Source organism: Aegilops tauschii, chromosome 7 (assembly GCF_002575655.3).
Source record: "Aegilops tauschii subsp. strangulata cultivar AL8/78 chromosome 7, Aet v6.0, whole genome shotgun sequence".
Lineage (NCBI taxonomy): Eukaryota > Viridiplantae > Streptophyta > Magnoliopsida > Poales > Poaceae > Aegilops > Aegilops tauschii.
In genome coordinates this window covers 47,182,041-47,208,956 of record NC_053041.3, presented here as the reverse complement: position 1 = coordinate 47,208,956, position 26,916 = coordinate 47,182,041, and the positions used below count along the sequence as shown (strand labels likewise).

The following is a 26,916-nucleotide window of genomic DNA, read 5'->3' as shown; positions in this document are numbered from 1 at the left end:
TTGAACTCATTTGGTCTATGAACGGGAGACGGTGGGGCGCTCCTGGCGGCGCCTACTCGGGGCAACGAGGCGGTCCTAGCGGCGGTGAGGTGGTCGTGATGGCAGCAAGGCATTCTCTACGGACTGTGGCGCAACAATCTCTATTGGCATCTCGGTCGTCTGCAAGGACACTTAGCTCCTCCATCGTCATGAATTCGGACCACTCCGGTCGTCGTGGTGGAGGAAGAACCGGTCGCGGCCGCACCCTAGCCTTCCCTCTCTCTCCAAGCTCCTATAGGCTATAGCAACCATGACGCCGGTCCTCCTCCAGCGGCAGGACGGCGGATCTCTTCTAATGAGGCCATTCTAATGGCGGAAAGCGTCGATGATGTCTAGTGGCGGGGATGCGTGCACCATGAGGCGGCACCGGGTTTTAGATCCATGCATGACGGTCGAGTCAGGATGACGTCGTAGCTAGCTATACACTGTTGAAGACTTTTTCTTTTGAAACGAAACTGTTGAAGATGAGATCTTTACAATAGATGGATCGATTGATCCGTAGAGTACAGGCAGGAGCTAGCTGCACGTAGGAACCAGATGTGACATGCATAGTCTTATATATCTCTGACTCGTTGGATGTGAAATGAGGCTTCCTTTCATGTGAAAAAAAATAAAAATAAAAAACAAACGATACACGTAGGTAGGCACGTCGCGACGCAAGTGGATCCTCCTTGCAAGTTCAAAGCAAAATACAAGTACGCGATGCCATACGTACGACGACGCGATGCCGGCGGGAAACACGTACGTACGTATCTGTTTTCCTTGTACCCGGCCGATTCGAATCCAACTCGACTCCACTCGATTACCTCCGTCCGTCTCGGCGTACGTGTGGATCATGCATGGGCCGACTCGGACCTGTAGCTGTCCATGAGAGTACATATAATAGAACATCTAGACACCTCCCTTCAATCCATCAAACCAAACAACATCCAGCAGATCGACACACACGGTACAACCAACCTCCATCGAACAGCCGACGTGATCGATCGACAAGCTTAAGGTAGCCGGCCAGCCAGCCAACATGGGGTGCAGCATGAGCCGCCTCCTCAAGGCCACCGTCGCACTGGTCATACTCGTCCTTCTCTTCATGCCCGGGGCCATGGCAGCCGCCGCCGCAAGCTTCGACGCCTCCCGGGCACAGCAGCTGCCCCTGCCGCCCGGAGAAGTGCACGGGCCAGAGAGCGTCGCCTTCGACGCTCAGGGCCGAGGCCCCTACAGCGGCGTCTCCGACGGCCGCATCCTGAGGTGGAACGGGCCCAAGCTCGGCTGGACAACATACGCCTACGGACCAGGCTATGACAGCGAAACGTGCACGACATCCAGGTTTGGCACGGAGGCGGACATAGAGAGCCGCTGCGGCCGCCCGCTTGGTCTGCGCTTCAACCAGAAAACGGGTGACCTCTACGTGGCCGATGCGTACAAAGGGCTTATGCGTGTGCCGCCCGGCGGCGGGAAAGCCACCGTGTTGGTCGACCAGATTGATGGCATGCCGCTGCGCTTCACCAACGGGGTTGACGTCGATCAAGTCACCGGTCAAGTCTACTTCACCCACAGTTCAATGAACTACGACAGGTCAGAACACGAGATGGTCACCAAGACGGGGGACTCCACGGGCCGCCTCATGATGTATGATCCACGAACATCGGACGCCACCGTGCTCCAACCAAGGATGACATACCCGAACGGCGTCGCGCTCAGCGCCGACCGCACGCACCTCGTGGTCGCATCTACTGGCCCGTGCAAGCTGCTGAGGCACTGGATCAAAGGGGTTGACACGGGCAAGTCCGAGCCTTTTGCCGACCTGCCGGGCTACCCAGATAACGTCAGGCCCGATAGGAAAGGAGGTTACTGGGTGGCGTTGCACCGTGAGAGAAATGAGTTGCCCTTTGGTCGTGATAGCCATCTTCTTGCTGTGAGGGTCGCTGCTGACGGGAAGATAGTCGAGGAGATGAGAGGGCCAAAAAAAGTCAGGCCAACCGAGATCATGGAAAGAGATGACGGCAAGCTATACTTGGGCTCGGTGGAGCTTCCTTATGTCGGCGTAGTAAAAAGGAAGTAGAGAAGTAGAGTATAGTAGATATAGGATGAATTTAGTTTCTTATTATTCTTGTGGCTAAATGTAATGCTTCAGTTTCTTTTTTATCAGGCAAACTATTGTGATCCATATTTTTATTAGCAAACCATCTGTTCTTTACTTCGCTTTAATGTCAGACAAGTCGCTGATGGCGCTTACTGCTATGCGCTAGAGAGATGCAAACTTGAAGAGACGGATGTAGGGCGTGTCGACGGAGCCGATCCACATATACCCGTTCCGCTCCACCACCTCACTCACCGTGGAGTCGTTGAACTCGCGCAGCGCCACAGCCACCGTGCCGTTATTGGCATCTCCATTGGCGACGACCTAACGGCGCTCATGGAGTTCGCCGTGGTACCGTTCTATTCCCAGTGCTTTTCTCGGTTCAAGCCCGCCCAGGCCAGTACCCATCCCTGGTCGCCTCTGTCAGGGCGCACGTTGTCCGGGTACCACAGTAGCTCGGCAAGCACCTCTGTTTCCCCCGCCGTGGGTCCTTGCAGGCAGTGACGAAGCAGCCTTCATGACAATGTCTTGGCGACAACGAGATGCATCCTGTCGGCGCTCACAACCACGCCGTTGTGGAGCACTGATCCAACAATTTGTGCTTGTGCATGGGACTCATCCGTATCTATGATGGGCCTAGTAGCAAGGGAGGTTGGAGAGCAGCGTAACGTCGACGTCCAAGACCCACGCTCCAGAAGCGATGACGACTCCATCACCATGCCGGCCGGCGGTGACACGGCCGGGCGTCTGCATTGACCCCCCGTTTCGGCTCCCGTGGCGTTGGCAGGCAGGACCGCCGCGATCAAGGACAGGCACCAGGAACGATGTGCAACCGCCTTTCCATCCGCGTCCGTGCCAAGGTGGCCGTGGCAACAGGCGGAAGGCGCCGGCACGGTAGGGTGGATCGGGAGTCTGGACACTGGACGCGCCGGCATCCAAAGCTGCTTTGTTGGCGCCTCTGGCTTGACGGACTCCACGTGATGGGCCGGCGAGGAGAGCAGGAGCTCGCTCGGTCACTTTGCCGCCCTGCGGGACGCCACGACGAGACGCCGCAACCGAGGGATGAGGTGGCGCTCTGTTCTGTGGCCCACTGTGAGTGTCAGCACCAGCTCGCCCAATCCCATCATTGTTGCTCTTCTGTGTGGTCTGTGGTGCCGCCAGCGTGAAGGCAGGCCCGAGCAAGCATTAGCCAACCAAACAGTTGTCTGAAAATAAACCAGCCAACGATATTTTATCTTACGGATCCATGACACAGAATACCAAAGAGAAGAGAATATCAACATCTACTGGAGTTCTGCACCATGGGGACAGCTCATTCTCCAAGCAATTCTGAGGAGTTCGCCCCGATGCCGATCCAGCAAAAGAATGCAACGATGGAGAAGCACAGATTGGGTGTCTTCTCAAAGCACCTTCCACCGATGAAGATAACAGCTGAGCTTCGCAACGATGCTGTGAATGTTTCTCCAAGTATGCCTTTGAAAATAAAAGTCATTTCTTAGAGCATCTAAAACTGCGAGTAGCTAATCCGGCCCTTCTCAAACGTTCGCGGGCGCGTTCATGGGCCATGACCGGTCACCCTTCACTTTGCTGCCTCTGCAGCAGTCTCCTTCATATCCGAACCCCAATATCCATGCAATCCATGCAATGTAAAACATAAAACTATTTAGATCAACACACTAGCAACAAACAGATATAGTTCCGACATCAATCGATAGTAGCAGCCAACGGACAACCAAAATAACAAGTCTTTTTCGCCAGACAATATGAATTAAACGTAAAAAATTAGATGAAATAGAGAGATGGAGCAGGATGGAGGAAGTCACCATTTCCACGCAGGCCCTTCCCTTTGTGGTAGCCCGTATGGCTGTACCCCTCCGTGCAGGGCTCGGCGGCCGGAGGGGCATCGTCGTGGGAGCTGGAGCCATCAGTGAGCCGAGTCATCAGAGGAGGAGATGTTGACGGTCATCCTCTGGACCGCGCGGTCCTACGCCTTGGCTAGCCAGGGCGCCTTCGCCTTGGCTGCCACTTCCGTCCTAGCACGCTCTGATTGCTCGACGGCGAGCCTAGGCGCTTTAGATTTTTTGCGACGGAGCTTCCGCGCGTTCGTCTCTTCCATTGTGAGGGTGTGTCGGAAGACCATCGCGAGGATCAGGAACTCCGGATCCACCGGTGCACGCGTGTATGCCCTGCGGGCGGCCATCGTCGCCCGTGTTCTTCATAGAGAAGTCTTACATTGTCTTTTTTATGTATGTTAGAATCAGTTCATGACAGTCTTATTTTATTTCACATTCCGACTGTGAAACTCTGAAATTTTGTACATAAGCTATGTTCAATTGAGGACATGGTGGTTACTGAAAAGAATAATTGCCTTAACTTTGCTAATCAAAATCCTAAAATTTATTTTCTTGCCAATTTGGAATTAGAGGATTTGGAGTTGGGAGTTTTTACTCGACCTTGTAGCAAATCTGGTAACAACAAGTCAGGGGCAATGTCGATTCTGTTGTTAAACCAGACTATACTAATAATTCCAGGCCTTGTAGCCTTTCACGCCCATTTAAAGTTTCATGATAGGAATCTTTGGGAATATTAGAGGTCTTGGGAAAAATGGCAAATTACAGTGCCTTTCTGACTTAATCTACATATATAAACATGATTTTATTGGATTCTAGGAGACTAAAGAGATCAATTTTCTGAGGCTTTCCTTAGAGCTATTGGTGGCAATATTAACTTCTCTTGGCACATGATGCCTTCTATTAATACCACTGGTGGTATCTTGTTAGGAGTAAATGACGATTTATTTGAGTGCATTGGGTGTATTACTAAAACTTATTTTCTAATTGCCATTATTAAGAATAGGGAAGATGGTTTTTGCTGGCATCTAGTCACTGTTTATGGCACAACTTATGCTGAATCATAAATGGATTTTATTGTTGAATTGCATGAGGTTATGGGCCTTTTGACTTATCTTGTCCTTTTTGGAGGGGTTTTCATCAGGTTACGGAAGCTAGATATAAGTCTAGTGGCAATATCAATGCTAGCTTGGCATTTTTGTTTAAGGATTGGATTAACAAATGGGCATTAATGAAAACAAACTGGCTAATAGAAATTATACTTGGTGTAACAATCAATCAAAATCCTATTTTTGATGCAATTGATAGAGTTTTCTCTTCTGCTTGTTGGGATGCTCACTTTCCTTTGACCACATTGTATGCCATACTGTGAGTTGGTAGTGACCATGTTCCACTCCTTCTTGATTCTGGTGGTACCAAAAATAATTTGACCAGACCTTTCAGATTTGACACCCTGATTTTCATAACCTGGTGGAGGATATTTGGTCTACTTCCTCCCCTTTTACCATTGCTATTGACACTTGGCAGTTTAAAACAAAACTTTTTAGATAAACATGAAACACTAGGAGCATCAATATTGATACTGCTATTAAGAAAAAAAATGGTCTTCTATTGGAATTTGACATTTTTAGATGTTTTCCTGAGAAGAATTTGGTTCCTGATGTGGATTATCGGAGAATGAAAGATATACATAATGAGTTGAAAGACTTTTGGAAGAAGGAACAAACTGCCACGTGGCAAAGATCTAGGACTAGAAAAATTTTAGGAGACAAAAACACTCCTTTCTTTCATGCTTTAGCTCACCAAAGGATGAGGAAACCCATTTTCAAAATATCTCACTAAAGCCATAAAATCCTCCCTAATAATGTCCTAGAAAATTGGTTTTCCCGACTTTAATTCCCAAGAAGCATGATGCTAAATATATGAAATAGTTTAGGACAATAAGTTTGAGTAACTACTATATGATTTTTTTTAGTAAAATGCTATGACTAATAGGGTTTCTCCTATTAGGGATGGACTTTTGCCTTCTTGTCAATTTGCTTTTGTCAAGGGGAGATATATTTTGGAGTGTGTTGTGAATGCTCATGAAACTATCCATGAACTTCACCAATCTAAACATTCTGGGGTTATCCTCAAATTAGATTATGAGAAGGCCTATAAGAGATTTAACTGAGATTTCCTTGTGGAAATGCTTTCCTCTAGGGTTTTGGTAATAAATGGATTAGTTTGGTTATGGGCACTATCCGGAATTGTTCCTTCTATGTCAAATTAAATGATATAAATGGTTCTCTTTTTGTTAGTTGTAAGGGTCTAAAACAAGGGGATCCCCCTTCTCCTATTTTATTTAACTGGGTTGCTGATGTTTTATGTAAAATGTTGATCAAAGCTTTTCAAGAAAGAATTATTGCCGCACTCTCCCTAATGTTGTTCTAGGTAGGATCATCAGCCTGCAATATGCTGATGAGACCCTCTATTCTTGCATCCTAGTTTGGATAATGCTAGAAATATTAAGTTGTTTCTTTCATATTTTGACAATTTGTCTTGTATGAAAATTAACTTCAACAAGTGTGACCTGCTAACAAGATAAGCAACACCTACACACAAACAAAATAAAAACCTTGTGACAACTTGGAAAGGGGGTTTTCAATCCCCTCGTCTTGCTAGTTGGAAGATTAAAAGCAAATAGTGGATAGATAATGGTACAGTGGAAAAACAAAATAATAAAAGTAAATAACAGATCAATGTGTATACACAAGTATTAAAGGAGAATGGTCCCTGGGGCCATAGGTTCGCTAGTGGCATCTCTCTCGTAAGTAGATAATGACAGTATGATAGACACCAAAGGGAATAATAAAAGTAGATAGTGGCATCTTTCTCCTATTTCGATGATATGTATGTTGTGATTCCCTTAGTGGTGTTATGTGAATGTCGACTACATGACACTTCACCATCTTTGGGCCTAAGGGAATGCATTGTGGAGTAGTTATTAGATGATGGGTTGCTAGAGTGACAGAAGCTTGAACCCTAGTTTATGTGCTATTCCGTACAGGGCTGATTTTGATCCACATGTTTAATGCTATGGTTAGATCCTATCTTAATTCTTTTTTCGTAGTTGCGGATGCTTGCGAGATGGGTTAATGATAAGTGGGTGGCTTGTTCAAGTAAGAACAACACCCAAACACCGGTCCACCCACATCTCGAATTATCAAAGTAGCGAACGCGAATCAAACCAACATGATGAACGTGACTAGATGAAATTCCCGTGTGTCCTCGAGAACATTTTACTTATTATCAGAGACCGTTTCGGCCTGCCCTTTGCTACAAAAAGGATTGGGCTACCTTGCTGCACTTATTGTTACTATTGTTACTTGTTACAAATTATCTTGCTATAAAACTACCTATTACCGATAATTTCAGTGCTTGCAGAAATTACCTTGCTGAAAACCACTTGTCATTTCCTTCTGCTCCTCGTTGGATTCGACACACTTACTTATCGAAAGGACTACGATTGATCTCCTATACTTGTGGGTCATGAAGGGCCCACTGCCTGTTGATGATAGTTTTCCAGATGAGCAATTAGCTATCGTAAATGCTTCTTCTAGTGATAATCCTTGCTATGCAGATTATGCTAATTTCATTCTTGCTGAATATATACCATCTAATTACACATATCAACAAGAGAAAAAGTTATTCTTTGATTTAATACATTACTTCTGGGATGACTCACATCTATATAAAGGAGTAGATGGTGCTACTAGACGTTGTGTACCTGAGCATGAGCAAGAACATCTCATAAAGAAGTGTCACTCTGATGCGTATGGAGGACACCGTGTTGGAGATAGAACCGCACATAAGGTATTGCAATCTAGTTTTTATTGGCCTGCTCTTCAAGGATACACATAAGTTTGTACTTTCTTGCGACGAATGTCAAAGAATTGGTAATATCTGTAGACGTCAGGAAATGCCTATGAATTATTTACTTGTTATTGAACTATTTGATATTGTGTGCTTTGATTATATGGGACATTTTCCTTCCTTGAACAGTTATACTTATATTATGGTCGTTGTTGATTACGTAGCTAAGTGGGTAGAAGTTATTCCAACTAGTAGTGTTGATCACAACACTTCTATTAAAATACTTAAAGAAGTTATTTTCCCGCGTTTGGAGTCCCTAGATATTTAATAACTGATGGTGTTTCACACTTTATTCATGGTGCATTTTATAAAACCATAGCCAAATATGATGTCGGCCAAAAATCTTTCGGCAATTGTCATGTGTATAGCATCGTTGCTCATGTATAACCAATGTAATTTACAACTCGCTAGTAGAGTAGTAGTACATACATTTTTCTTTCTCTGGTCATTCTATTATTAAGCTAATCATATGGTTGTGCATGCCTGTAACGAATTTGTGAGGAAGAAGAAGAGGTGTTGCGAGAGGCAGCACCAACACTACTCGCTTCGGAGCGGAAGGTGGGCATGGATTTTTAGAAGAGCTCTAGTGAATTCACGCGCATTGACAACTCGCTCGTACTAGGAGTAGTGCATGCAGATGCAGGCATTCACAACCAGACAAGTAGCTAATCATATGGTTGTGCATGCCTGTAGCGAGGGAGTGCTGACCGGTGACACTACCGGGCGGCTAATGATGTGCAACCCGCGGACCGGCAATGTCACCGTGCTCAGGTCCGGCCTGGCCTTCCCCAACGGCATGGCTGTGACTCTGTGAGCGCCGACAGGACGCACCTCGTTGTCGCCAAGACATTGTCATGCAGGCTGCTTCGTCACTGGCTGCACGCACCCACGGCGGGGGAAACGGAGGTGCTTGCCGAGCTGCCGCGGTACCCGGACAACGTGCACCCCGACAGAGGAGACCAGGGATGGGTACTGGGTGGGCTTGAACCGAAAAAAGCAGTGGGAATAGAACGGTACCATGGCGAACTCCATGAGGGCCGTCAGGGTTGTCGTCACCGGAGATGTCAAGAACGGCAGGGTGGCCGTGGCGCTGCGGGGTTCAGCGACTCCACGGTGAGCGAGGTGGTGGAGAGGAACGGGTTGCTGTGGATCGGCTCCGTTGACACGCCCTACGTCCGTCTCTTCAAGTTTGCATCTCTCTAGCGCATAGCAGTAAGCGTCATCGGTTACTTGGCTGACATTAAACTGAAGCAAAAAACAAATGGTTTGCTAATAAAAATATGGATTAAATAGTTTGCCTGATAAAAAAGAAACTGGAGCATTACATATAGCCGCAAGAATAATAAGAAACTAAATCCATCCTATATCTTCAAGTTTGCATCTCTCTAGCGCATGGCAGTAAACGACATCAGTATCATGCCGGACATTAAAATGAAGCAAAAAACAAATGGTCTGATCATAAAAATAAGGATTACAATAGTTTGCCTGATACAAAAAGAAACTGGAGCATTATATTTAGCGGCAAGAATAATAAAAAACTAAAAGCCCTCCTATACATACTATTCTCTACTTCTCTCTACTTCCTTTTTACTACGCCGACATAAGGAAGCTCCACCGTACCCAGGTAGAGTTTGCCGTCATCTCTTTCCATGATCTCGGTTGGCCTGACTTTCTTTGACCCTCTCATCTGCTCGACTATCTTCCCATCGGCCCCGACCCTGACAGCAAGAAGATGGCTATCACGGCCAAAAGGCAACTCATTCTTCTCACGGTGCAACGCCACCCAATAACCTCCTTTCCTGTCGGGCCTGACATTATCTGGGTAGCCCGGCAGGTCGGCAAATGGCTCGGACTTGCCCGCGTCGACCCCTCTTATCCAGTGCCTCAGCAGCTTGCATGGGCCGGTAGATGCGACCACGAGGTGCGTGCGGTCGGTGCTGAGCGAGACACCGTTCGGGTATGTCATCCTAGGTTGGAGCATGATGACGTCCGATGTTCGTGGATCATACATCATGAGGCGGCCTGTGGAGTCCCCCGTCTTGGTGACCATCTCGTGTTCAGACCTGTCGTAGTTCATCGAGCTGTGGGTGAAGTAGACTTGACCGGTGACTTGATCGACGTCAACCCCGTTGGTGAAGCGCAACGGCATGCCATCAATCTGGTCGGCCAACACGGTGGCCTCCCCACCGCCGGGCGGCACACGCATAAGCCCTTTGCATGCATCGGCCACGTAGAGGTCGCCCGTTTTCTCGTTGAAGCGCAGGCCAAGCGGGCGGCCGCAGCGGCTCTCTATGTCCGCCTCCGTGCCAAACCTGGATGTCGTGCACGTTTCGCTGTCGTAGCCTGGTCCGTAGGCGTATGTTGTCCAGCCGAGCTTGGGCCCATTCGATCTCAGGATACGGCCGTCGGATACGCTGTACGGGCCTCGGCCCTGAGCGTCGAAGGCGACGCTCTCCGGCCCGTGCACTTCTCCGTGCGGCAGGGGCAGCTGCTGTTTCCGGGAGGCGTCGAAGCTTGCGGCGGCGGCTGCCATGGCCCCGGGCATGAAGAGAAGGACGAGTATGACCAGAGCGACGGTGGCCTTGAGGAGGCGGCTCATGCCGCAGCCCATGTTGGCGGCTACCCTCCTCGCTGGCTGGCTACCTTAATCTTGGGGAAACGTTTATACCCGGCGCGCCGGCCGAACATTGGGCCGGTCGCGCGCGGGACATTCAATTGGGAGTCATCATGTGGCCAGAACAGACCGTGACCCCACCTTATCCCTTCGCTATGGTTGCCTTCTTCTTCCGCTCTCTCGCTCCCCAGCTGCTCCCCCGTCGTCCGAGCGCGCCCCGCGGCTCCGGTCGACTATGCGCCGGCGAGCTGCTACCAGAGGTGGCCGGAGATACGAGGCGGATCGCGCGCCGGCGAGATCCACACCTCCTCCCTCCACGCGGCTCCCATCGCTAACCTCTCCCCATCTTCTCCGCTAACCCCACGCCATCCAAACCACGGTTGCTGCCGAGAATGCCATGGACGACCTCCGCACCTCCTCCCTCCCCCCATCCGTCCACTCCCCCCCCCCTCTTCTAGATCTGCAGCGGCGATCACACGGCCGTCGGCGTCACACATCTACCTGCAGGCGAGGCATTACAGAACCTGCCGCAGACCCCCGTGTGTTGCAACCGCTAAAAAAAAGCTTCAAACTCTATATGAAAAGCTTCAACCGTATATACAGAAAGCTGCAAACCTTCAGTGCTATCGAGGGAAGCTACAACCGTCTACGGAAAATGCTACAACCTTTGACGAAAAAAGCTTCAACTTAACGATAGAGGAAGCTTTCACCCAGGCGCTGCTCAAAACGAAAAAAGTTTCAATCGTTTACAGAAAAGCTTCTACCGTAGAGGAAAAAAGCTTCTACCGTAGAGGAAAAAAGCTTCAACCTTCGAGAGAGAAAGCTACAACCAAACTCTGCACAATCAGCGAAGTTGCAACCGTTCGATAGAGAAAGCTTTTGAAATCGTATGTGCAAAAAAAGTTTCAATCGTTTACAGAAAAGCTTCTACCACCGATGACGGGATTTGCTACAACCAATGGGGGCCATCCCACGGCGGTGGTGACCACGGCCTGACGGTGGTGCCCACGGCCCGACGCTGGTGCTGCAACCAATTTGTTTTTTTGCTACAACCAACCATTTTTTTTGCTACTAATGTCTTCGGATTTTGCTGGAAACAACCCATTTTTTTGCTACTGGCGTCTTGACTTTGCTGTAACCGGTGTCTGGTTTTGCTTCCATCGTATCATGTTTTTGCTGGAACCGGTGTTTTCATGTTTTTGGTTCCACCCTGTGCGAGTTTTTTGCTGGAACCGATGCCTCATTTTCTTTTTTTGTTTCCATGGTGTGTTTGATTTGCTGGAATCGGCACTGGTTTTTGCTACCACCACTTTTTTGGTTCTAAGCGACGCGACTATGCCATTTTTTATGCTGCAACCGGCGACGAGGATGGCCGGCTGCATCGGAGTTGTGCCGCCGGACCAGAGCTACGGTCGTCGCCATGGGGAGCTGCAACCGCGGGAGCAGGCTGCTGCATGCACGAAGACGGCGACGGCGACCGACAGCGACGACGGCGACCGGCAACGAGGGCAGCGACGGCGACCTACAGCGACAGGCGACGAGGGCAGCGACGGCGACCGGACGACTGGCGACGAGGGCAGCGACGGCCGGAGAACGTGCGGGCGGTTCTTCAAGGTCAGGCGCGTCCTGCGGTGTTGGTTTGACGAAGACGCGGGCGAGAGGTGAACGAAGACGAAGATTAGATCGTAATCGAACGGTTATTAGTAGGCCTATCGGATGGCTGCGGGCCGACCAGCCCAACGGTTGGGCCGGTGCACCTGCGCAGATCGCTGCCCTTAATCTTGTGGATCGATCGGTACGTACGTACGTAGTTGCTCGGTCGATCTTCTGGTGGATCAGGATATGGTTTGATTTGATGGATTCAAGGGAGGTGGCTAGCTACAGGTCCTATTATATGTACGTACTTTCATGGAAAGCTGGTACAGGTCCGAGTCGGCCCATGGTTCAGAGTCACGTACGTAGGGCGAGTCTGACGGAGGCAATCCAGTCAGAGACGGATTCGTAGGATTTTAAGGAGAACCGAGCCCGGCCGGGTACGTACGCTCATCTCTACTGGTTTCACGCGGTGGGGCTGTGCAGCGCGCCCGGGAACTCCGTGTCGATGGTCACCTTGGAGCGGGACGTCTCTCTCTCTTCCTCCCCCGTATATCCAGGCTAGGCCAATCTTCTTCTCTTTTTCTTTTTTGAGAATTAGGCCGAGCTCCGACCCAATCAAATTAATTTTTGGACTCGCCTGACCTGTTCGCCGCCGGCCTGGAATCGCAAGTTCATCGCGGCCGCGATTTCGGGACTCGGCCGCCGTGGTCTTTCTCGCCCCACAAGACGACATGATCTCCTCCTCCTCCTCCTCCTCAAGCTGCACTACGCCGGATCAGACGAGCTCCGACCACCCTTTTCTTCTTCTTTGCAGACAACAACAAGAATCCTCCCACCAGGGCCAGAGGGAGGGAACCTTCACCTACGACCCGGCCGCTGCCATCCGCCAACGACCTCCTACCCTCAGGCCTCATGTATCTTCCTCGACGGACTTCTTCCAAGACAAGACGCCAGCGAGCTACAAGAGCAGGGTGAGTTGTACACCATCTCCCATACCGAACTATGAGAGATTCAGTCAGCACATATGGTCCCCGTCAACGGAGCACTCACCGGCGACGACTAATCGACGGGTGAGGAGCCAGGAGCCAAACCACCTCCTCACAAGGAGAAGGAGAGCATCGCCTCTCGCCAGCCGTCGCCCAAGTCATAAGTCACACGCGCACCCCGCACGCGGACGATTGCCTACCTCTGGTATATATAGAGATAGTCTTGGAAGGCATGGTGAAGAGAAGTAGAAGGCCGTGGTGCCGCGGATCAGTGAGCTGGCGCAAGCTGAACCCTCCTTGACTAGTTGGTGGGCATCACCAGGCATGCATTTATTTCTTTAGAGGCTTTGGTTTCTCACGGGAATGAGAAGCAGCATGCCATGCCATGCCTGCTTACTAGATTGGGATTGGTTGGCGCTCTTGCGGCTGCACTCTATTTTGCTAGCCCATTACTGCAGGTTGATAACTAAATAAAATAAATAAATAAAGGCTAGTGACTAAGACGATTTTGCCAACAATTTGAGTGGTTCTTTCTTCGGTACGATACTTCATTTCTTCGGCTCGTCGCCCGCCAAATTGCAAATTTTACACCTGTGTTCATGGTTTGGACATAAACTAGACTGATGCAATTAATAAAGACTACTTCCCCAATACCTCTTGGTGCAGAGTAATCTACTTCCATCCACAAAAGCACACACAATCAGATTTGCCCGCTGGTGATGTTCATGTTATTAGTCTGACTTGAAATATTATAGCCATCTCGATTGAACCAACTAGGTGCAGATAGAGCCCATGATTCCGGAGTTCCCATTTGAGAGATTCATTCACACAATATGTAACCGGAAAGCAGCAACAACAGCTATTCAAACCCTTTCCTCAAGATTTCATTGCATTTCAAACCCATTTCATCTATGCTTGGTTGGGGACAACACATACATAAATAAAGACAAGGATATTTGAATTTCCTCCACCACTTGGGCAACACAACCAGCCAGCCGACCAAGAGAGCAGCAGCAAACAGCCAAGACATTTTGTTTTATGTATTGTATGTACACACAACAACATCACCACCCATATCAACAATTAGCACTTCGCCAGGACAAACAATGCAGACACTAACACGATCCAGCCAGCTCGCCTTGCCACTTCATCTGGTGCTTGCAAATCTCGGACCTTGGAGGTGCTTCTCTCATCGGCGCCTTGCAGCAGCATCATGCGTCATCAATCTCAATGGCGCCAAACCGTCACTGCCATGCATCTGAAAGCACAGTGCTTGCATCAAGTCAGCAACAGTTTAATACTCCCTCCTTATCAAAATACAAGACTTTTTTTTATACAAAGGGAGTATGAAAAAAGGTCTTGTATTTTGATATAGAGGGAGTACATCAGAAATCCTAGAATTTATAAAGGAGGCATGTAAAACAAGTCAAGCACCACAAATTACTTGTACATCTGGGAAAGCAAGCTCGTCACAGGTCAAACGATCTTATTACTCACAACGCAACACAAGGGAGTATATCAAGCATGACACCGTCCTTGCTTTTCTGTTCTACTCGTCTATCCAGCAATAGAAAAGCACATCATTAACTCTTGGTAAAAAGATCAAGTGGCACAACCATGATCTAATTAATTCTACTAAAAAAATTGAACTTCTCAGGAATTCTTTGCAAACACTCATGCAAGTAACTTACAGAAAGATTAAGTTGACAGTCCAATTTATCTATATGGTTAAGTCTACACGTCTAAGGAAATCATCCCTTTGATATCAAAATCCACATCCTGGCCAGCGGCATGCCAAGATCCTAAACGATTATCAAATCTAAACAAACAACCGAGTCAGGTTTTTATTTTCTTTAGGTTTGCTCCTTTGTCCCTTGTAATAATATCTAAACCGAAACCGAGCCAGGTTTCTCAACAACAAAACACAAGTCGAGACAAATATGGCTGCTTGTTTACAAAGCACCAGCAACCGACCTCATGTAAAGGCAAAAGGAGAAACCTTTTCATGAATATGAAATGGCTTTCAAGTTAGAATGATATTTAATGGCCAAGCTCATGAAAAGAATGTCGGACAGTAAAGCAAATAAACAACTCGCATATGCATCAAGGTGCAACTTGTAACATCCAATGGCACATGAAAACCACAAGTTTGCAAAGGCGGACAACTAATACACACGAAACAGTGCAATTATGCAAAGCAGGCAAGCCGCGAAAATCAACCACATTGGGAGATACATCGACGGAGGATTAAAAGCGCTAATACACCTAACATGCGAGGCACTAACTAGGCAAGTTAGCTAGGAGGGCTGAGTACTCCTAGAACAGTCTCACACAAAGTAATAGAAATTGCCGCCTGACAAAAGCAACAACAGCATGATCGAATAGCAGGACCTTAATTATTTATGCTGGAGGCCGCGACATCAACCACCAGGTCGCGCCAACAGGAGCTGCAGTTCTGAGTTTGTACTCAAGCCACTACAAAGAATTGCAAAGGAGTAGCTAGTCAGATTACAAATATCGAATCATGATGATTATCTTAAATGTAAAAATGCTTCTGCCGACACCGATTGAATAACTAAAACAAGATCTCATTCTACTACAAAAAGCTTCTCTGGAATGAGTATCAAACCCAAACAAACAACATGCACAGTAGCAAAAAATCCTAACAAGCACAGGGACTAATTTCAACAACAAGAGCATCACAAACACAAGTTTGCCGTGGCCGGAAGACCACCACCACAACACAAAACCCTAAATCATTGACCCAGTGGCCAGCACCACAATCATCCACGTCTCAATTGCCAGGCCATCTCAAGGCACATGGATAAAGGAAGATGACCATGGACTCACCGGAACCAAGGAAGACGTAGCCACCACAGCCACCGTTGCAGGCAAACCTCATCTCATGGAAGGAATATTACTTAGTAAAGTAAATAAACAACTCAAAGTGCGACTTGTAACAGCCAATGGCACATGAAAACCATGATTATGCAATGGCAAAGACAACTAATACAGACTAAACAGTGCAAATATGCAAAGGCAAGCCGCAAGGATCGACCACGATGGGAGATACATCAACAGAGGATTAAAAGCACTGATTAAGATACGGGCCCTAACTAGGCAAGCTAGCCTTTGCACACACAATATGAACTAACTCTTTGCTTCATACTTGATTAGCATGACATGCAAGCCTATTGCTATAGAGATTCTAAATTGCTGCCTAACCAAAGCAGCAAGAACAAGATCCAAATGCAGGACCTGAATTTAAAGGTTGATCACAACTATCAATATATACCAAATACCAACAACTGCAACACATTAATACTACTAGATTATATTGAAATATATGTTCATAATCAATATTTGGTTAAATTTGAAGCAACATATTTTTCATAGGATTTGATAGTCAAAGTTCCAAATAAAAAACTGTTAATATATGGTTCACTGCTTACCCTTGCCAACAACAGCCTCAACAGACTGAAGAGTGCTCAAGAGACTGAAGAGTGTTGAGATGCAGCAAGATCCTAATCCCAAATGTTTCATTCTTCTACTCGTGAAGGAGCAAACAAAGAACATATGCTACAAGTACTGGCACTGGTGCAACATCGGAGATCCCAAATCCTTTGGAGATTATCGCAAAAGATATTTGAGTGCTCGGGACACAACGAGTCACAGTGCCGCATAAAAATCAAGGAAGCTTGTAGCCGGAGGAGAAAACTATATACTACTCATCAGTGGTCATTAACAACCTTAGCAACAGGAGAAATAAAACTGCACAGACTGTTTTGTTTTACTGGCCAATACAACATCAACAAGGGAAGCAACAAATAGACAACCCCAAAAACCATGGACCCAGTTTAGGAAGCAGGATTGGTTCCTAGAAAAAAATTACTATATGAGCTAGTATGTGAATTAAGCTGTCAAAGGTTACACTTTTTTTTGTCGAAGGTGATAATTTTCTGCATCTAGTTTATTCCAAAAACTTTTTCTGCAGCAAGTTTAGTTTAAAAACTACATGGGACCCTAATCATCATGGATTCAGAACATGTGTAACAATCGGAAGTATCAATTAATATGGCGCAATGCAGCCGCAACCATAGCAAGGAAAATATTTTGGTCATCGTTCATTCACAAAAACAGAAATGTGGATTACAGCAGACACCATCGCCACAGCCCCAAACTGATCCCGAGAAATTTCCATGGTGCAATGGCCAGCATACAATTACCACGGCTCGATGGTTGTGGACACACAAGGAAGGAGAGTAAGCATGCGAAAGAAAGGAAGCGATTGGCTCACCTAGGCCGAAGTCAGAGAATAAGCGTTCACCGGAGGTGTCAGAGGATGCAGAGTAGGTGTTATTTGCGCCGAGTCCCAGCTCCGATGCGGCATAGGAAAGAACAAAAAATGTTGAGCTACAGAAACTAATCAGCTACATAGCAAATTAAAGAAGCACCCATTGATCACCTAGCATAGCAAACAACTGACAATCAAACATACAACTGGATTAAATATACATCCAAGATGAGTCAGAAATATTATTAACACATGCATGAAAGGCTCCCTCCAAAGCACATAAGGATAGCATTTGTTCTATCTATTCATGCACATCAACACTACAACAGTTAATAAGTAAGCGTTTTCTTTCTATATGATGATAGCCATTATTAACAAATCAACACCCCAACATAAGCAAGGATCCTACCAAAGCTAGAACATGGACCACTACCAAACCCTGCAACATGCAATGCAAAAAAGATATCGAAATGGATAAAACAAAGCATATTCGTCGAGGCACAACATAATCTTGCATAGGCAACAAAGCATAGTAACAGCCACATACACACATGGCGTCGCAAAGCACAAGTATTATGACATGTTTAATCGACAAGAAAGAAATCTGACAACAGTCCCAAGATCATGGTAGTGGCCAACGACCACCACCACTACACACAACATGACAACAACAATCTCCCATAGCTCAATGGCAAGACCTTCTAAGAGCGAGAGAGAGAGAGAGCGAGAGCGAGAGAGAGAGATAGAGATAGATAGATAGATAGATAGATAGATAGATAGATAGATAGATAGATAGATAGAGAGAGAGAGAGAGAAGGGGCTCACCGCAGCCCATGTAGTCGGACATGGAGGTCCCGACGATGTATGGTATGGTTCACGTGCTGTCGGCTGGCAGTCAAGTCCCAGTGTAGGTAGGTCGCTAGTGACGAGATGCTCTGGAATCATATGCTTGGCAGATCAGCGACAGATGTTGCATGTACGAAAAAGAAATCACCGTTCATATACATGTAGATGCACTGATACAATAAAGTGTTTCTTCATAGTAGTAAGGACAATTGTCATATGGTCAATGGACAAGCACATGTGTAACAAAACAGAGATAACAAGGTGGTGCAAAGCAACCACAACTACAACAACACAGCAGCCAACTACAACAACAAAAGAGAAAGACTTAGAGGACTAAACTTGAGGGCTAAATCCATTGACTATTATGCCAGAATCATCACGAGACGCACAACCCAGAATCCTAGAAATTGCCATGGAATTGAAAGTGTTTGCGTCACAGACCATCAGCACAACCCAGAATCGTAGAAATTGCCATGGAATTAAATGAACCACGAATGGATGGCCGTGAGCACACAGAGTAGAAGAGAAAGCGGAGTAGTGGGACCAACTGAGTGGCTTACCTATGCAAGAAGGGGTACTGGAGCAGACGCGCTGGCGAAGCCACTACCTACATGGGGGTGATGGCGCCGCCTGATGTAACCATTGCACCTATAGGTGCCTGCTCTGGACCTCCATCTTGTGCATTGCACTGCAAGACAAAGCTCTCTCACGCCTTGAGCATCTCAACAAGGTCCCTAGTGGTATGCCCACTAAGGCCTTCAATGGAAGAAATCAGAATTCTTGTCTATCATCTGCACCCAAGAATCAAAATGTAAGTTTTGGAGTTCAAACCAGCTGCGTGACAATTATGTGGTGAAATAATTTGCATACTATTTTGGTTTGCCAGGAATTACGGAAAATATTCCAACATTACAAGTGAATTCATTCTGCGGTCGAGTAAAACGTCTTCCAAGTCGCAGCCACTTTGTTAATTCGTTGTCAATAATAAACAGAGCCGACCTGTGAATTAAGTTGCCAAAGGTTATACTTGTTTTGCCAAAGGTGATAATTTTCTGCATCTAGTTTATTCCAAAGATAATTTTCTGCATCAAGTTTAGTTTAAAAACTACATCGGACTGATACGTCTCCGTCGTATCTACTTTTCCAAACACGTTTGCCCTTGTTTTGGACTCTAACTCGCATGATTTGAATGGAACTAACCCGGACTGACGCCGTTTTCAGCAAACTTTCCATGGTGTTATTTATGTGCAGAAACAAAAGTTCTCGGAATGACCTGAAACTCCACGGAACATCTATTTGGAAAATAAGAAAAATACTGATAGAAAAGTCCACTTCAGGGGGCCCACACCCTATCCACGAGGGTGGAGGGCACGCCTGCCCCCCTAGGGCGCGCCCCCCTACCTCGTGGGCTCCCTGACGCTCCACCGACCTCAACTCCAACTCCATATATTCACTTTCGGGGAGAAAAAAATCAGAGAGAAGGATTCATCGCGTTTTACTATACGGAGCCGCCGCCAAGCCCTAAAACCTCTCGGGAGGGCTGATCTGGAGTCCGTTCGGGGCTCCGGAGAAGGGGATTCGTCGCCATCGTCATCATCAACCATCCTCCATCACCAATTTCATGATGCTCACCGCCGTGTGTGAGTAATTCCATTGTAGGCTTGCTGGACAGTGATGGATTGGATGAGATCTATCATGTAATCGAGTTAGTTTTGTTAGGGTTTGATCCCTAGTATCCACTATGTTCTGAGATTGATGTTGCTATGACTTTGCTATGCTTAATTCTTGTCACTAGGGCCCGAGTGCCATGATTCCAGATCTGAACCTATTATGTTTTCATGAATATATGTGAGTTTTTGATCCTATCTTGCAAGTCTATAGTCACATACTATGTGTTATGATCCGGCAACCCCGAAGTGACAATAATCGGGACAACTCCCGGTGATGACCATAGTAATATCCATGCTAGTTTATTTTCTTTTTCTTGCTTTCTTCTTGTGTGTTTGATAAACCTTAAGAAAAACCCAAAAAATTAGTTGTAGCTTTTATTTAGTTTACTTTTCTTGCTGTAGTTGTAATAATTAAAAAGAAAACCCAAAAAGATTTCCTGTTATTCTTTGGCTTGTTGGGAGCTTTCCCGTGTAAATAGTTTTATTTCTTTTCTTTTCTTTGAGGGTCGATAGGAGAAGACCATGATTAAATTGTTGAAGTGGCTCTTATATGCATTATTGTTGATTTAACCAAGAGCCCATATTGCCTTGTCTTCTTCTGTTTATTGAATGCTCGCAGATTCCAGCTTAGTCCAATGCATGTGCACTCTTATTATTTTCACATCGTTCGGTCGTGCAAGTGAAAGGCAATTATGACGATATATGATGGACTGACTGAGATGGGAGAAGCTGGTATGAACTCGACCTCTCTTGTTTTTGTAAATATGATGAGTTCATCGTTCCTGATTCAGCTTATTATGAATAAACATGTTTGCAATGACAATTAGAGATCATAGTTGCTGATGCCATGCTTGATTAGCTATGAGTTATAATGGTTTACCTTGCATGCCAACATGCTATTAAAATAGTTGTGATGTGGTACAGTGGTGTGGTATCCTCCTTTGAATGATTTAAGTGACTCGATTTGGCACATGTTCACACATGTAGTTGAAACAAATCAACATAGCCTTCACGATATTTATGTTCATGGTAGATTATATCCTACTCATGCTTGCACTCAATGTCTATTAATTTTAATGCATGTTCATGACTGTTGTCGCTCTTTAGTTGGTCGCTTCCTAGTCTTTTGCTAGCATTCACTTGTACTAAGCGGGAATATTGATTGTGCATCCAATCCCTTAAACTCCAAAGTTATTCCATATGAGTCCACTATACCTTCCTATATGCGGTATCTACCTGCCGTTCCAAGTAAATTTGTATGTGCCAAACTCTAAATATTCAAATGAAATTTTGTTTTGTATGCTCGAATAGCTCATGTATCAACTAGGGCTGTCCGTATCTTCCATGCTAGGCGGGTTATTCTCAAGAGGAGTGGACTCCGCTCCTCACTCACGAGAAAATGGCTGGTCATCGGGATGCCCATTCCCATGCTTTATGCAAAATCAAATCAAAATAATTGCAAACAAAACTCCCCCTGGGACTGTTGCTAGTTGGAGGCACTCGTTGTTTCGAGCAAGCCATGGATTGATGCTTGTTGGTGGAGGGGGAGTATAAACTTTACCATTCTGTTTGGGAACCGCCTATAATGTGTGTAGCATGGAAGATATCGCCATCTCTTGGTTGTTATGTTGACAATGAAAGTATGCCGCTCAAAATATTATTTATCTCTATTTCAATATCGAGCTCTGGCACCTCTACAAATCCCTGCTTCCCTCTGCGAAGGGCCTATCTATTTACTTTTATGTTGATTCATCACCCTCTTATTAAAAAGCACTAGCTGGAGAGCACTGCTGTCATTTGCATCCATTACTATTAATTTATATTGGGTATGACTATGACTGGATCTCTTTTACCATGAATTACAATGTCTAGTCAGTCCTTGATCTTTAAAGGTACTCTGCATTTATGTTTTGCGGTCTCAGAAAGGGCTAGCGAGATACCATCCTGTTATATCATATCATTATTGTTTTGAGAAAGTGTTGTCATCCGAGATTTATTATTATTGCTCGCTAGTTGATTATGCCATTGATATGAGTAAACATGAGACCTAAGAGTTATTGCAAATGTGGTTAGTCATAATCTTTGCTGAAAACTTGAATGCTACCTTATATATTTACAACAACAAGAGCAAACAGAGTTTGTAAAAGTTTTTCTTTATCACTTTCAGTTTATCAACTAAATTGCTTGAGGACAAGCAAAGGTTTAAGCTTGGGTGAGTTGATACGTCTTCATCGTATCTACTTTTCCAAACACTTTTGCCCTTGTTTTGGACTCTAACTTGCATGATTTGAAAGCAACTAACCCGGACTGACGCTGTTTTCAACAGACTTTCCATGGTGTTATTTATGTGCAGAAACAAAAGTTCTCGGAATGACCTAAAACTCCACGGAACATCTATTTGGAAAATAAGAAAAATACTGGTAGAAAAAGCCACGTCAGGGAGCCCACACCCTGTCCACGAGGGTGGAGGGCGCGCCTGCCCCCCTAGGGCGCGCCCCCCTACCTCATGGGCCCCCCTAACGCTCCACCGACCTCAACTCCAACTCCATATATTCACTTTCGGGGAGAAAAAAATCAGAGAGAAGGATATATCTTGTTTTACGATACGGAGCCACCGCCAAGCCCTAAAACCTCTCGGGAGGGCTGATCTGGAGTCCGTTCGGGGCTCCAGAGAAGGGGATTCGTCGCCATCGTCATCATCAACCATCCTCCATCACCAATTTCATGATGCTCACCGCCGTGCGTGAGTAATTCCATCGTAGGCTTGCTGGACGGTGATGGGTTGCATGAGATCTATCATGTAATCGAGTTAGTTTTGTTAGGGTTTGATCCCTAGTATCCACTATGTTCTGAGATTGATGTTGCTATGACTTTGCTATGCTTAATGCTTGTCACTAGGGCCCGAGTGCCATGATTTCAGATATGAACCTATTATGTTTTCATGAATATATGTGAGTTTTTGATCCTATCTTGCAAGTCTATAGTCACCTACTATGTGTTATGATCCGGCAACCCCGAAGTGACAATAATCGGGACCACTCCCGGTGATGACCATAGTTTGAGGAGTTCGTGTATTCACTATGTGCTAATGCTTTGTTCCGGTACTCTACTAAAAGGAGGCCTCAATATCTCTTAGTTTCCGTTAGGACCCCGCTGCCACGGGAGGGTAGGACAAAAGATGTCATGCAAGTTCTTTTCCATAAACACGTATGACTATATTCGGAATACATGCCTACATTACATTGATGAATTGGAGCTAGTTCTGTGTCACCCTATGTTATGATTGTTACATGATGAACCGCATTCGGCATAATTCTCCATCACCGATCCAATGCCTACGAGCTTTTCATATATTGTTCTTCGCTTATTTACTTTTCCGTTGCTACTGTTACAATCACTACAAAATACCAAAAATATTACTTATGCTACCGTTACCACTACTATCCTATTACTTTGCTACTAAATACTTTGCCGCAGATACTAAGTTATCCAGGTGTGGTTGAATTGACAACTTAACTGCTAATACTTGAGAATATTCTTTGGCTCTCCTTGTGTCGAATCAATAAATTTGGGTTAAATACTCTACCCTCGAAAACTGTTGCGATCCCCTATACTTGTGGGTTATCAGGGACCCTGAGCATCATGGATTCAGAACATGTGTAACAATCAAAAGTACCAATTGAGACGGCTCAACGCAGCCGCAGCCATAGGTAGGAAAATAATATTGTCGTCATCGTTCATTCACAGAAACAGAAATGTAGATTACAACAGACACCATGACCATAGCCCCCAACCCAGCCCAAGAAATCTCCATGGTGCAATGGCCAGTATACAACTACCACGGCTCGATGGTTGTGGACACACAGGGAATGAGAGTAAGTATGCAAAAGAAACGAAGCGACTGGCTCACCTCGGCCGTGGTCAGAGAAGAAGTGTTCATCATAGGTGTCAGAGGAGGGAGAGAGCTCTGGGGAGAGCAAGTGTCATTTGCGCCGGGCCCTAGCTCCAAGAAACAACAGATATTGTTGAGCTCCAGAAACTGATCAGGTAGCATAACAAATTAAAAGAAGCGCCCATTTGTTCAACTAGCATAGCAAACAATTGACAATCGAACATACAACTAGATAAAATATCCATCCAAGACTAGTCATGAATATTGCTAGCACATGCATGATGGCTCCCTCCAAAGCACACAAGGATAACACTTGTTCTATCTATATGTGCACAGCAACACTACACCAGTTAATAGGTAATCGTTTTCTTTCTATATTTAATGGTAGCCATTGTTAATAAATCAACATCCCACAACATATAAGCAAGGATCCTACCAAAGCTAGAACATGGACCACTACCAAATCCTGTAACATGCGGTGCAAAAAAGGTACATAAATGGATAAACCAGAGACTATTTGTCGAGGCACAACAGAATCTTGCATAGGTAGGAAAGCATGGTAGCAGCCACATACACACATGGCCTCGCAAAGCACAAGTATTATGACATGTTTAATCGACAAGAAATATGACCACAATCCCAAGATCATGTTAGTTGCCGGAAGACCACCACCACTACACACAGCATGACGACAACAGTCGTACACTAGCTCGATGGCCGGACCGTCCAAGGGCAGAGAGAGAGAGAGAGAGAGAGAGAGAGAGAGAGAGAGAGCAGGGGCTCACCGCAACCCATGTAGCCGGACTTGGAGGTCCCAACGATGTCCGGTATGGCTCACGTGTTGTCGGATGGCAGTCAGGTCCCAGTGGAAGTAGGTCACTGATGACAAGATGCTTTGGAATCATATGCTTGGCAGATCGGCGACACTAGTTATCTGTACCAAAAAGAAAGCACCATTCATATGCATGTGGATGCACTGATACAATAAAGTGTTACTCAATACGATCAATGTACAAGCACATGTGTCACAAAACAGAGATAACAAGGTGGTGCAAAGAAACCACAAAAATAGCAGCAAGGAAAATGATGGTTGCATAAGTATACTAACTAAGCATGGTGCTATTATGCAGCAAACAAAATTGTGTGATTCAGACCAAGTACTTATCCAGCTTACTACCAATCTGAACTACTCATTCTCCGCACTAGCATTAGTCATACAACACAGGTACAAGGAAAAGTACATTAAAGATTCAGTCAAGCTGCACATTGCCACTCGAGACTAAGAACTAGATTTCAAGAATTTGATGTCATTTTGAGTGAACAAACCCAAGTGAGTTCTCCAAACAGAGCACAAAAAATCATCACAGATACATTCATCACCTGACATAAACATCTGACGTAATCCACATCACACCTGTTAGCAGGTACCAACCAAAAGAAACAATATACATCTACAAGTAAATAAAGCCTGGATTTAATCAAGACTAGACTGATAAAAAAAGTAGCTTCAGAGCCACTTATTTCTTGGTAGTTTAATATACGCTAGCAATACATGCAAAACCATGTGCTAGCAGCAAAATTAAGGCAAACTATCAAAAACTAGCATAGGTTAATCAATAGGGAGGGAGTGGAGCTGCCAAATCCAAACCTTGACGAGCTCTGGGACTTGCTTCCATCGCGGCATGGCAGCTGCTGACCTCCATGGAGAACAAGCACATGGAGCTTCCATGGCTTCCCGTGTGTGGTTGTGGAGAAGGAGCCTGTCCGAAACGCATGCGTGAGGAAGGAAACCAAGTGTATAAGAGAAGAAAGGGGAAGGGAAGGGGAGAGGAGAAAATCAAAGAGTGGGAGTACCTTCATGATGGCAATCAGACTGCATCTGTCGAGGCCATTGACGAATCCACTTGATCTGGACGCCACCAGCCTGAGGTGAGGTGAGGTGAGGAAGAGACGGTCGCGTCGTCCACCGAGCACAAGCATGTGGAGGGGAGGTCGTCATCATCATGGCGACCGTGGCGGATATATCTGGGAGCCGCCAACTGACCGGCTCAGTTGCATGTATAACAAAATGTCAAGCGACTATCCTGCTCCAGAAATTTTGGTTGCTGTATAACAAAAGGAAAGGCAAGTAGATCAACATACTGCAGAAACAACATACAACTGTAGCATTTCTCCCTTCATTTTCAAGTGTCTAAAATAAATAATAATGATTGTGAAATTTGAGGCACAATCAAATGAAAGCAGATTCGCATAATAAGTTAAACTTCCATACACTGCAGAGAACACTTTTAGTGTTAACTTCGATCTTATAGCATGTATTGTTACAAAGATGCAAACTGCACAACTGGTTTCACATAAATTTTCATCGGAACTTTTGGAAAGTGAGTTGCTAATTAAGGACGCGCACAATGGGCTTCTAGGAAACCAAAGGTACATGCTACTCCATAGGGTAAAGTTTCTAAATATAGGTGGCCAATGTAATTCATTCAGTCTGAAACTTCAGGTGCTACGAAGGGTTGTGCTTCATTTGTTCAAGAAGACAAGTTGGATGGCAGGACATCTCCTCTTGTCCTCTCTTAAGAAATAATTTCTGTGCAAATTAAGGCCAGAGAAAGGACACTAACAGAGGGCAAGTGGAGACAAGAGAAATACTTACATTTGTCTGTCTATGGCGTCAGAGCAGTGGGAGAGCGGCGTCCCAGGAAGGGAAGAAGGAAGCACTCAAAGCACCTGCACACGCATAAGGTAGGGGGAGCAGCCAAATCGAAACATGTTCATATAGCAGCACACACAAAGTGGTTAATGGAGAAGGCTAGCTTGTCACTATTTTTTTAATTTTCAGAAGTAGAAAATCTAAATGATAGATGGACGGATTGGTGTGGAAATTTGCTGGAGAAGCATTGTTTGTCACATATATGGCTAGAATAATTTGCACAAGCATTGTTTGAAGCTATAGTTATAACTTGCAGCAAGCTTACCACTCCAAGCAGTCAGTCTTGCATTTCTGCCCTTCTCCTTCCCTTGTACGCACGCTGTCTTGAAGAGCCGAGTGAGATGAGCCATCACACATCTCATTCCAGTAGCAGCCAGGGAGCAGATTGTCTCAACTGAAGAAGAATCAGCATGGGTGAATTCTT

The 26,916-nt window shown here is 45.8% G+C and overlaps 3 protein-coding genes across 3 annotated transcripts; 2 read left to right on the top strand and 1 right to left on the bottom strand.

Moving 5' to 3' along the window:
- Positions 1–1,060: 1,060 nt before the first annotated feature.
- On the top strand, positions 1,061–2,098 carry LOC120970676 (protein STRICTOSIDINE SYNTHASE-LIKE 10-like). Its single transcript, XM_040397587.2, has one exon. The coding sequence runs from the start codon at positions 1,061–1,063 to the stop codon at positions 2,096–2,098; it is 1,038 nt and encodes a 345-aa protein (XP_040253521.2).
- A 6,516-nt stretch (positions 2,099–8,614) lies between these two features.
- On the top strand, positions 8,615–9,084 carry LOC141026761 (protein STRICTOSIDINE SYNTHASE-LIKE 10-like). Its single transcript, XM_073503610.1, has 2 exons — positions 8,615–8,691; positions 8,742–9,084. The coding sequence occupies exons 1-2, from the start codon at positions 8,615–8,617 to the stop codon at positions 9,082–9,084; spliced, it is 420 nt and encodes a 139-aa protein (XP_073359711.1).
- LOC141027845 (protein STRICTOSIDINE SYNTHASE-LIKE 10-like) lies at positions 8,706–10,492 on the bottom strand. Its single transcript, XM_073505374.1, has one exon. The coding sequence runs from the start codon at positions 10,490–10,492 to the stop codon at positions 9,458–9,460; it is 1,035 nt and encodes a 344-aa protein (XP_073361475.1). The 3' UTR covers positions 8,706–9,457.
- Between the last annotated feature and the right edge of the window lie 16,424 nt (positions 10,493–26,916).